This window comes from Panulirus ornatus, chromosome 47 (assembly GCF_036320965.1).
Source record: "Panulirus ornatus isolate Po-2019 chromosome 47, ASM3632096v1, whole genome shotgun sequence".
In the NCBI taxonomy this organism is placed as follows: Eukaryota; Metazoa; Arthropoda; class Malacostraca; order Decapoda; family Palinuridae; genus Panulirus; species Panulirus ornatus.
In genome coordinates this window covers 7638346-7650284 of record NC_092270.1, presented here as the reverse complement: position 1 = coordinate 7650284, position 11939 = coordinate 7638346, and the positions used below count along the sequence as shown (strand labels likewise).

Here is an 11939-nt window from a genome sequence, read left to right as displayed (position 1 = left end):
TCTTTCTCCCTGCTCTTTGCGTATTTTTGTGGTTTTTCTTCTTCACCTCTTTCCTATTCTCGTTCATTTCCCGAGTTCTTTCATTCTCTTCCTTCCCCAACTACCGGCATTTCGGACACCTAGCTTGGTGAGCAGGAACAAGAAACGATCTAGTTTTCTATAACTCTTAGCCTCGGAAAAAAAAATAGTAACATTCAAAGTCAACTTTTTATTTGGTAAAAGTTAAACTCTAATTATATGAACCAGTCTCCTCTCTATCATGGGCTTAGAATTTCTCTTCTTTGATTGTTCGCATATTCAAGCCTGTGTGAGCCCGAATACACGAGATTCTCCATTATCAACTAATATAGTTACTTTCTCTCTCGCTCGGAAGTGAGAGATGACAGATGCCGAGCAGTACGAGACAGAAATGATGTGCTTTTACTGGCTAGATCTGAATTTACCTCTTGGACAACTGGTTCACTTCTACGGCATACAACATGGTACTTGCGGCAACCGACCCAAACATGAGAGCAAGATCAATTATGCTGGACAATCATCGGTGCATCTCATTAACCAGCTGCTACACCCAAAAGTCTACATCACCAACACCAGCAATTACAACGGCAGCCATCCGACCGTCAGGTGGCTGAGAATCCTTGCTTTAGCTAACCGGCCGTCTGCCCGACCGTCGGACAAGGCATAATATCGACTCGCTACAGTAACTCGCTCTCTTTTGCCGGCCGGCCGGCCGGCCGGCTCTCACTCTCTTCTAGTTATTCTGCTCGTAATCCACGTTAACACGAAAGCTAACAACTTCTTCAACTTAAAGAAACAAACGAAACATTCTATTAGAAAAGAGTGATACATTCCTTTCTGATTAAACATCTACACACACACACACAAAAAAAAAAGACTAAATCAAACACGAACGCAATCCTAGCCTAAACATTCTTCATTGAAGTCTAACTGCTCCTGAGTCATACTATACATACGAACTCTGGGACAAAATTATCTTTTAAATACTGTAATGAAGCGATCACTAACCTGGGCCTACTTAACCACAATTAAAGACACTACCTACATAGTACTCACGACACTACGTGCAGCATAACTTCCTTAATCACACCGTCATCAATAAAAATTAAACGAGCCATTTGTTGGAAAATGGACAGAAATTCTGACAACACAATAGTACCTACTTCCCTGATGATTCTAAGGCGATATCCAACTTGTAACACAGGGAGAACAAAAAAAAAATCTATCTACAGCGTACAATGTGGGGAAGGAAATGAAACATTCCTCACAAAAATGTTTGAGGTTCTCGTCACATCACAGCATTGGCAACGTACCATCACTAATGAATAAATAGCCCATTATTGTCAAATTATTTATCATTCCTATAACTTAGTCTAATATATGCCAGGTTCATATAATAATCAATAGACATATAATTAATGTTTATGTAAATTCACCAATGACATTGCTGAGCTAGAATCGGGCTGGGAAGCCTCTCCATCTGCCGCCATTAGGATGTCAGTCCTGTATTTTAGGTGTTATCCAGGCGATTTCCTTCATCGCCCAAATCTCCCAAAGCGCTACCTACTACTAATTTCTCAAAAACATAATCATTACTCCGACCTATTTCATGCCTGGGTAGTTAATATAATACCTCTGTGACAGGAGAAACACACTAAGAAGACTTGGATGATAGTTACCCGAGATACTGCGTCAGAAGCCTTTTTTGCAAATGTTTAAAATCCCTTTATGTAAAGGTCAGCGATGTTTCTTTTCATTCTGCTTCAATACTATGCGCATCATAGAACGCACTTAAGAGAAAACTAAGCGTTACTCGACACACTTAAAACCTAAGCGTTACTTGAAGTTGGGGAGCGAATATTAGATAATTATGCCATTGAATAATGATCATCTTCCCGACCCGACATTAAGACAATGTTCATTTGATGTATCACGAGCACGGAGATGACGCTAACTCAGCGGCGCGACGCATGATAAGCATGGAGATGATGCTAACTTAGCGGCGTATAGAAACTAACCACTCAAAAACTCAAAATAAATTCATTCCCATTCTATCAAGAGAATACCTCAGTAATGTTATGCAGCTTATGTAAGACCCGGTAAAACTGTCTGAGTGACGAAGTCATGTTAGCAGTGGGTTAAACTGTTACGCTACAACTTGATTAAGTTAGCGATCACTTCGCATTTTCCATCAAAACTGACGATACACATTTTCAAATTAGCAGCAGGTTATTATCCCTTCAGTACGGCCAAAAATTTAACATAACACATTTCACCCATACTTGCCACTGCAATTGCGGTACATGTTGCGCCATGATACAGTTTATCTAAAGTTCCATACGGGAAAAGAATACAAGCGGGATGCTGTTATTTCCCTATGAAAATCAAAGAACCGTGAAAGAACTCATGAATTTTGGAAAATAAGAGAGATGAATACACAAAAGCATCCAATAAACACCCAAAATAACTATACCCAGACTACTGACACTAACCAGATGCAGGTGCCGTTGCGCAAGGAAAAGCCTTATGAACTGAAATACACTCGGAATACTTTTTTGTTTTGTTTCCAGCAATGGTACCGGCACTGCTAATACATGGGTGTCTTCTCCAAACTGAGACAGTACGAAAATAAGAATATCAGCGACTACGACAACCATAATTTTACCTCGCGCACTGTGAATACCTTCTCAGTATCTTTTTACATAATCAATGTCATCTTCAAATCAAATGGATAAGAACAACTTACCCAGAGCTTCCTATCAGCCTCTCATATTCTTCCTCAGCCGATGCCTTCCTCGTTGTAAATACAAGACAGACAAACAGAAATCTAGTTAAGTTTAGAATCTTGCTTTCTTGAGGTTGTTTGCAGTCTCTTCACAATTACTGATGTAAACTTACACACACATTTGAGGAGAAAGTCTCTTCCATGGTTAGTCAAGGAAGAGTCAACTGGAAACAGCAAAAATCCGTTAAAACTATTGTCATACTATGTTGCTATTTAAATGTACTAGTGTTATATCGCTGGAAGTACCATACTTCGAATTAATTCAAAACTGCATTTCATTTAATTCATGAAGGAAGGTATCAAGATCAGGTTAGATTTTTTTCATCAGTTTCTATCTCCAACTACAATTAACTTGAACAATCATCGACATATGGGACACTCTTCAAGGTTACCTTAGAAACTAAAGCATTGCATAACCTATCAAGGCATTTCTACCACAAGACGCAATTAAGAATTTTAACGAAATAGGGATGTTCAACAGTCATCTGATGTTTGGAAGCTAATCAGTCAGTGAAGTCACATACTCTATCACAAATTTTGCAGTACAAAGGCCTTCCTTCCCTATCAGCATTCGTAGATACAAGCAAAACCAAAAGCATTTCATGATAATACTGACAGCAGCATAAAATACACTCTGCCGGTTATTTCAGCTTCAAGGGTCAATGAAGCCATCATCAAATTATAACTATTAACTGAAGGATATTGAACACCTTCTTCAATTGTTATAAAGATAATTCAAAGAATAGAATAAACTTTTACTGTGTATAGAGCCCCTTGACTGTTGGAATATTGTATTGCGTGCCTTGGATTTTGACAAATCAGCATCAGTTTGATAGCTACAATGTTTATCCATTCATATACATTAATGAATGAAGAAACATAAGCAAATGAAGAATTCGATAAAGTTCAAAGAAAATCTTGTTCCATCTTCTGAGAAAAATATTCTTAAGGCAAATAATGGAAAGTTTCAGAAAAAAATCATACAGGATACATGTAATTAACAATTCTGTGAAGGAGTGACATACAACTAATGATATTTTTACAGTGCAAGTTATGATATTCAGCTCAAAACTGGTTTTATTCCACTTGCCAGAGTACTGATTATTGATTCATTGTCCTTTTGAATAAATTTCAAGGTATCACATAAAACGAGTAAATATATGCAGAAACTGGTTTCCAAACTTTTTCCATTATACAAACTAGTATGTTAAAATCATCAGAAACAAGTTCTGATTCATGGAACAAATTGAGTCTGTCCTTATGGTTGAGCAGCCTTTCTCTTACGGACCCGATTTCACTAATTGTTCACATCTGAAAACATGAATTCTGATGTGAATGGTTCCTAGTGGCTCGGGTATGTGGTCAGCCGCAGTATCATCTGTTCAAAGCTAATGATAAAAATACTGATTATCCAAGGTCTTTAAACATATTCAAAACCAATGTCTTTATCCTAGGTCTTTAAACATATTTGTATCAATGTCTTTATCCAATGTCTTTAAACATATTTGTACCAATCTTTAGTCTCATTGCATTTCTTAAGGAACAACACCTTCAATTCTACAGTACTTTCCTTTACTAGTGTTATATTATACTCCAAATGAAAATTCTGGGCACAACCTTCAACACTTAATTTTTGTTTGTTTGTTTAGCAGAAAAAAAACTTAAGAAGCCAGTATGTACAAAAGGTAAGTGAAGGTTAGTTTGTTTTACATATTACCCAATCATGACCAATCTGATGAACTTGGAACATTAATTTGCACTTGGAAAAGGCATAAAGAACCCATTTCCACACAGAAGCTTTTTTTAAAAATATTACTTCATCACCAAGTTTATAAAACAGTTTAAAGGATTGATAAAATCCCTTTCTTGAGACGACACATAAGGAGTAGAAATGGTTGTCTTTGCTGGGATGGAGTCCGAAGGCATTTGAACCTTTAACTCATCAATCGTGACCTTACTGCTTTTACTCATATGATTGTTGTTTCAGAGACATATTTTCATTTCCACTCAGAATCACTATAAAGCTTTTATTTGTAAAAAGATGGTATACTGCCATGACTTCTTCAGCTAATGTCTTCCTGACTCAATTAAAAGTATCTCCAACAAATCCTGTAATACAACATATCTTTAGCCAGTCACATCAGCCTACAGCTAATTCTCCTCATTATGAAACATTCTTAGAAGTTCTACTATCCTTCAAAGGCCATTTCTCTTGCACTGTTTTTCAGTACTTTATAGTTTCCCTCTTCTTGCTTGCTTCTTTACTTCTGGTTTTCACCTTGCACTTATTCAATAAAAAAGTTCATTTGCAAACTATAATATCATGCTGTGGACACAATCACAGAATTATACTTAGTAAAATGAATAAACTTATAAACTATTACACCCTTGGGGATTGGGGAAAAAGAAGACTTCCCCTATATTTCCAGCATCATGGAGGGCAACTAAAAGGGACGGAAGCAGGGACTGGAAGTCCTTCTTTCCGGTTTACTTTTCCAAAAGAAGGAACAGAGAAGTGGGCCCAGTGAGGATATTTTCCTCCAAGGCTCACTCATCTGTTCTTTACCCTACCTCTCTATAGTGGGAAATGATGAATGTGCACAATAAAAAAGTGATACATTCTTACACTCCAAAACATCTTTCAAAGAATTTTTTTTTCCTTGGTAATACTTGTTCTCCCTTTCATATCTATTCATTTATGTCTTGCTTCTCTACATCTACTTCCACCTTGTCTATCTATGATGAAGCATATTTTAGGAATTCCTATTGCAAGTGTAATGAGTAGATGATTTTGTAGCTCTTTTTCATAGTTAAATAAAAAAGCTAAACCTATGCAATATTCCACTTTAAATCTTAAGACGTATATATGATAGGGATGCAAAGAAACAGAATATTCAAGTCAGGTTAAGTATATCAGTCTTTGTAATAATACCTGTATTCTAAAGAGGACACATGATGAATAATGGCAATATATAATATGTGATAGCTTCTCCCCAAAAATGACAAGGTAAGTGACATGCAGCAAAAATATAAACACAAAAATTCTACCAACATCAAAATCAAATAACTACATTTCATGCAAAATACGTTGTTAGTTAATTGTGCAAAACATGAGTGATCCACAAGTGTTAATAGATTTCCTACCCTCCACCACTCAGCTATTTGCTAATTTGCATTGTGCACTAGTTAGAAGAGAATACTGAGTGGTCTAATGGAGTCAAGAAACAATAATATAATCAAATCATGTTTTATTTATCAGAATGAATTTCTACAAAACTAAATGGAATAAGGAAAATTTTCTTTATTTCAGAGGACAGAATAATAATTCCAGATATATAACTTTTGCACAGTAATTCTACCGAGACAGACAACCACAAGGCAAAAATCTTTTGCACATTAACTATTTTGAGCTGTGTCTCACCACATGACAATGCTGTAGTGTTCACATATTAGATGAAGCTATCAATCAAAGACCAACTCCATATAAATCATTAGCATACCTAGAGGCCAAGAAACACTTCCTTAGATAGGTTTTTGAAAACCATGAGGCTAGTTCCCAACTTATTATTTACTGTCAACAGCCCTTTGGTAGGAGGTCACCTCAACAAACCAGCCTACCTTCAAATCAACAACCAACTTCATAAGAAAAATATCTGCTGATCTTGAAACCAACAACCAAAGGTTACTGTAAAACCAGGTGAACAGAGTGAGTGAAAACCTACCTAAGGGAATTATGGATATACAACTGCTAATGCAAATGTTAAAAGCTGGTGCTATTTCCAAGGTTCCTTAGTGTCTCTCTTCATGGAAATATGCAAATCTAAATGAAGTCCCAACCTAGCTGCATATACTGTGCTACTTACCAAATAAACTTTTTTCACTTATCACTACGTCTGCTACAAACTCCAGAAAATGCTCTAAAGAAATGGTTCTTAAAACGAGTGCCTTGAAAATACCAGTATATGTGATAAACTATCTATCATTAAAACCTATACTATAAGAATAAATCTCCAGTCAAATACTATCGCATCTATCATTCAATTAAAGTATTATAGTAACAATCACATTCCATTCATATATATCTTTTTCTTTCATACTATTTGCCATTTCCCGCATTAGTGAGGTAGCGTTAAAACAGAAGACTGGGCCTTTGTGGGGATATCTTCACCTGGCCCCCTTCTCTGTTCCTTCTTTTGGAAAATTAAAAAAAAAAAAAAACAAGAGGGGATAGGGAAAAAAGAATACTTCCCACGTATTCCCTGCCTATCATACAAGGCGACTAAAGGGAGGGAGTGGGGGGGACTGGAAATCCTCCCCTCTCGTTTTTGATTTTCCAAAAGAAGGAACAGAGAAGGGGGCCAAGTGAGGATTTCCCACAAAGGTCCAGTCCCCTGTTCTTAATGCTACATTGCTAGTGTGGAAAATGGCGAATAGTATGAATAAAAAATAATATATATATTTTTTATTTATTTTTTATTATACTTTGTCGCTGTCTCCCGCAACCATCCCATTCTTAAAAAGTAAAATTCAATACTGGGTTTTATGATCTAACATATCAATAACATCGAAAAAAATACTTTCAGATGTTCAAATTTTTCATTTACTTTCTGAATTGTATAAGTGAAAATAAAAGGACCAAATCTAACTCATGAAATATCAAAGTTATTTTTGATACCTGGCTGTCTACATTATCAAGCCAGGGTAATACATACAATCCTCCTACACCATATTATCACCAATCAGTGGCTGAAAATCCTAATAATCCTGTAGTAGCATGACAGAAGAATCAGGCTGTCAAAAAAATATATCATACACAATGTGTACAGCCATTCCATTTTTCTTAACAGCCATTCGTCTTTCCGGAATTCACTGATTACCACACACACATCTACATTTCAATTTCATGTGTTAATTGGGGAACAAACTAAACAAACATTTAAAACGAAGTTCAAAAGTTCTCTCAAGTTTTAAGGAACTTCTTGAAGACCTGTTATGACTTACCACTATTCAAAATCAAATGAATATTCATTTACATCACATTAATAAGGCCTTACTATGCAACACCGCTCTATAGATCATCCTAAGCAAATTACAGCTTGAAAACTATAATCATTATTATTATTATTATTATCATTATTATGTATATTAAAATCAGTCTATATACAGTACTGCAACAAAGTTTAAATATGTGAAATGTTACATTATCAATATGAACTCTATATCATAGATTCACTGTCAAACACCAGCAATCAGATCTAAAAATACAAATGGTCTGTATGACAATATAAAAATATTAGAGGACAAATATATTAAGGCCTATTGGTTCAAGTGTGTTCAGGGAAACATTTCAAACTTTTTTAAACAAAACAATTCTTTTTCACTGCTTTCAAAACAGCCATTATCACATCAGCTTGCAGTGAACCACAACCTAAAAGTATCATAGACAAAACAACAATCTCTTTTTGTGAGCCTAACTGCCTTTGCTCCTTTGGCAAAACAGCATCAAGAACAAAAGAACAATGGCACTATTTGCTCACATCCAAACTCAAGCTGTCAAGTATAAGGTACAACTAGCAAACGAATGCATGTGAATGATATGAGTGTAAATCTACAGAAGTTCGTGCTTGAGTTTTTGGAGAGTGAGAAATGAAGAAGTTGAGTACATGTGAACAAAAGCACAGTTATTAGGTTAAGTAGGGCAGAGTGACAGGCTGTTGGGGGTGTGTGTCTGAATGAAGAAAATCTGGAGTGGAAATGGCAGTGAATGGAATCTTTGAAGCAGAATAGTCACATAATGAGTGAAGGAGTGTAGGTTCTGGCAGCAATGAGAAATGTGTGTTAAGTGAGGTTGTCATGTGGAAGGGTGAAAATGGGTATGTTTAAAGGTACAGTAGTCCCAATATTATTGTATGGATGCAAGGCATGGGCTATCAATGATAATGTAGAGAAAAGAGCGAATGTGATGAAAATGAAATGTCTAAGAATAACATGTTATGCGAGGTGATTTGCTCGAGTAAAAAAAAAAAAAAAAGAAAAGACGACGGAGGGTAAGAGAAGTGTGTGGTAATAAGAACAGTGTACTTGAGAAAGCAGAACAGTGTGCTGAAATGGTTTGGACAATGAACAAGAAGTGTCAGAAATGGCAGGGATGAGTAGGAGGAGACCACATTGGGTATGGAAGGATGAAATGAAAAGGATTTGACTGCTCAGGGATTGAACATGCAATAGGGCAAAAGGTGTGCATGGGATAGAAAGAATCTGACATGATATACAGGAGTCAACATGCTGTCAATAGACTGAACTAAGGCACATGAAACAACCAAGGAAAGCTACAGAAAGGCTGGTGGGGCCTGGATTAGGGCTGTGGTTTAGATGCATTACACATGAGAGACTGAGAAAGCACATGGGTGAATGAGAACTTTCCTTGTTTACTCCCATTGCTACCCTGTTCAAGAAGGAAACAGCAAAGACCTAAAAAATAATATACTTATATATAAATAGCTGAAATTTACCATCTACTTGTGCATGTTTAACTGTACAGTTTTGACCGGCACAGTGATAACTAAATGAAGAACTAAGTGTGTGTAGAGGCCCTTAGTCAGTCTTTCTTAGCTCATCCTATCCATACTCTATGTCCCAGCATTTCAGCAAACCCTGGATGGCCCTCCCAGTCAAACTGAACTTGCTATTAAACCTCTATCTTAAAATATCATTCCTTAAACAGTTACCAGTTACATGCTCATGCATTTCATTTACAACATGTCTGCTTTTCATATGTGTGTGTGTGTAAACATTTTCAAGCCCTAAGATTCATCTTCCTTTCTTTCTTATACCTGATTGCCGTTTCCAATGTTAGCAAGGTAGCCAGAAACAGTCAAAGATGGAAACATTAGCTCACATCCATTCTCTAGCCGTCATACCATATCAATACAAAATTGTTTGCATTATGATACTTTATCCTAATAAGAGAGACACTGATCTCTCCTTTCCTTTCACAAGTTTCTTAATGCATCAAAGACCTCAGATCCCTCTTCCACCCCATGTCAACCCATAAATATCATGGTTCCAAGCATTGCCAAGTCCACTCCTTGGTAACCAAAAACACATTTTCTTCTGCATCCTCCCCATTCAATCTTACATTTACACCATCCTGTCTCACTCCCCTGCTGCAACTCACTTCCATACTTTTGTTCAAATTTACTTTTAACTTGCTCTTTTCATACATTTTACTCCTCATGAACCTCACTTTGGATCATACAAACTCAGAGTAACCTGACTAACCAATCAACAATGTACACTCCTTTTATGATGAAACTCAGCTGCAACATCTCTTATTCCAGCTGCCTTGTCAATCTTCATCTCATGTAAGGCTTTCGTTTCCTCCTCTATTTACACTAAACCACTCCCACTTCACATGCCATCTTATTCTAATCATACAAAATTCAAAAGTTCATAAGAATGCTCACTGCAACTCTTTTCCACTTCCTTGCCTGTTAGCACTTCTTTATCTGCTCTCTACATGTTCACTCCTTTCTTGAAAAAATCAGCTGCAATACCATCTACCCGTGCTGACTTACTACACCTCATCTTACAAAGGCTTTCACTTCCTCTCTCTTTTCACTATACCGTTCACTGTGACTCTCTCACAACACATGCCAACTTGTCCCTAACACACCATATCCATCAAATTATCACCTATCACGTTCAACAAACTATCACCATTACATTCAAAACTCCTTCATAAAATTCACTCCATCTCTTTTCCACCTCTTTATCTGCTACCACTTCACCATCTGCTCTCAACACTATTGCCCCATCTGTCCTCATGTTCTCTTCATGCCATTCATCTCCTTACATCAAATTTCCATTTTTATAAGAAATACTCAACAAATTTAGTAAAAACAACTTTAAATCAATAAAAGATTAGTCAAGCACCTTGTTACCCTGCATAAAAGGAATATCACGAGACTTAAGAAGCAAATGTGTACATTCTATTATATCCTATGGCATGGACATAAAAGTTTCAGTTCATGTATAGCCCATCCACCATTTATTACACATCTGTTCATGGCAAATATAAGAATTAATAAATTCTACATCAATTCAAAAAGACATTCAGCCATTCACATTAATCATATTTTCAATGAATACACAACTTTCCCCATGCGAGCTCAAGAAAACTTCCCGTAACACTCGGAATGTTGTGACTTTATTGAATGTTGTGATCATTTCCCACCATTCAAATTTCCAGGGTAAAAGATCATATTACATTTATCACAGCTGACCATGAAAACACATGATCCCATATTACCATAAATCTTTGCTTCAAATGTCACCAATAAAATGAAACCACAAAAATATTTGTAGATGATACTGTGATATAACCACTACAGACCTATGCTAACCCTTCAGAAGGGTGATCCCTTGAGCTGCGAAACATTTATTTACCTAATATCTAAAGTAACATGCATCAAAGAGCGAGAGATATCTTATCATCTGAGCCTTCATCCTTTCCTACAGAAATCTCATTACACTTATGATCCTCAAGTGATAATCCTTTGAGGTCTAAACTTCCATCTAAATTGTCTCTCTCCATGACCTGGTTATACATTTCCTTGATAGCAGCAGCAATGGCAGCTGAAATGTCTTGTGCTGAGAATTTATTAAGAGTTGGGACATGAATGAAGGCTGAGCGGGATCTATCTTTCTTCAGGGACAAGTAGTAAACGAAGTCACACAAGAACCTGAAAATCAAATTACAATTCATAAATTTCTAGTCTAAAGAAGCAAAAGGAGAAGCATAGGGAGAAGCTGCTCTGATACTAATCAAATATTCTCAAAGAGTGGCCAAAATAAAAACCATCCCAAAGTGCCCTCTTAAAGCAATAAAAGGGACTGTAAAGAAACAATTCTAATGGTAAGGATTTAAACTTCATTCAGTGTACAGACCCACTGCTGACTGTCATCCAATGATGATATGATTAAAAATCATCACATTATACCAAAAAACTGCCATTAGACAGCATCATCACTAATTCAAGTTTCCCAGCAACACCTACTCCTACTCTCAGAGTTGACAAAGCCAGAGTACCTTGGGGTGAATATGTGTGGAGTGACATACAATGTTGTATCCAAT

General features: G+C 36.5%; 1 protein-coding gene across 5 annotated transcripts in view; it reads right to left on the bottom strand.

Annotated features, from left to right (window-relative positions):
* Window positions 1-11939, bottom strand: part of LOC139763501 (pyroglutamyl-peptidase 1) — a 45552-nt gene that overhangs the window by 10784 nt on the left and 22829 nt on the right. For 3 of the 5 annotated variants that reach the window (XM_071689628.1, XM_071689627.1, XM_071689629.1), the window contains one exon: window positions 6037-11547. In XM_071689628.1, the coding sequence (XP_071545729.1) occupies window positions 11274-11547 (274 nt within the window). In that variant the 3' untranslated portion in view covers window positions 6037-11273. Of the gene's footprint in view, window positions 1-721; window positions 2968-6036; window positions 11548-11939 lie in introns of those variants that run through there. The other 2 variants (XR_011716170.1, XM_071689630.1) reach the window with 2 other exon arrangements.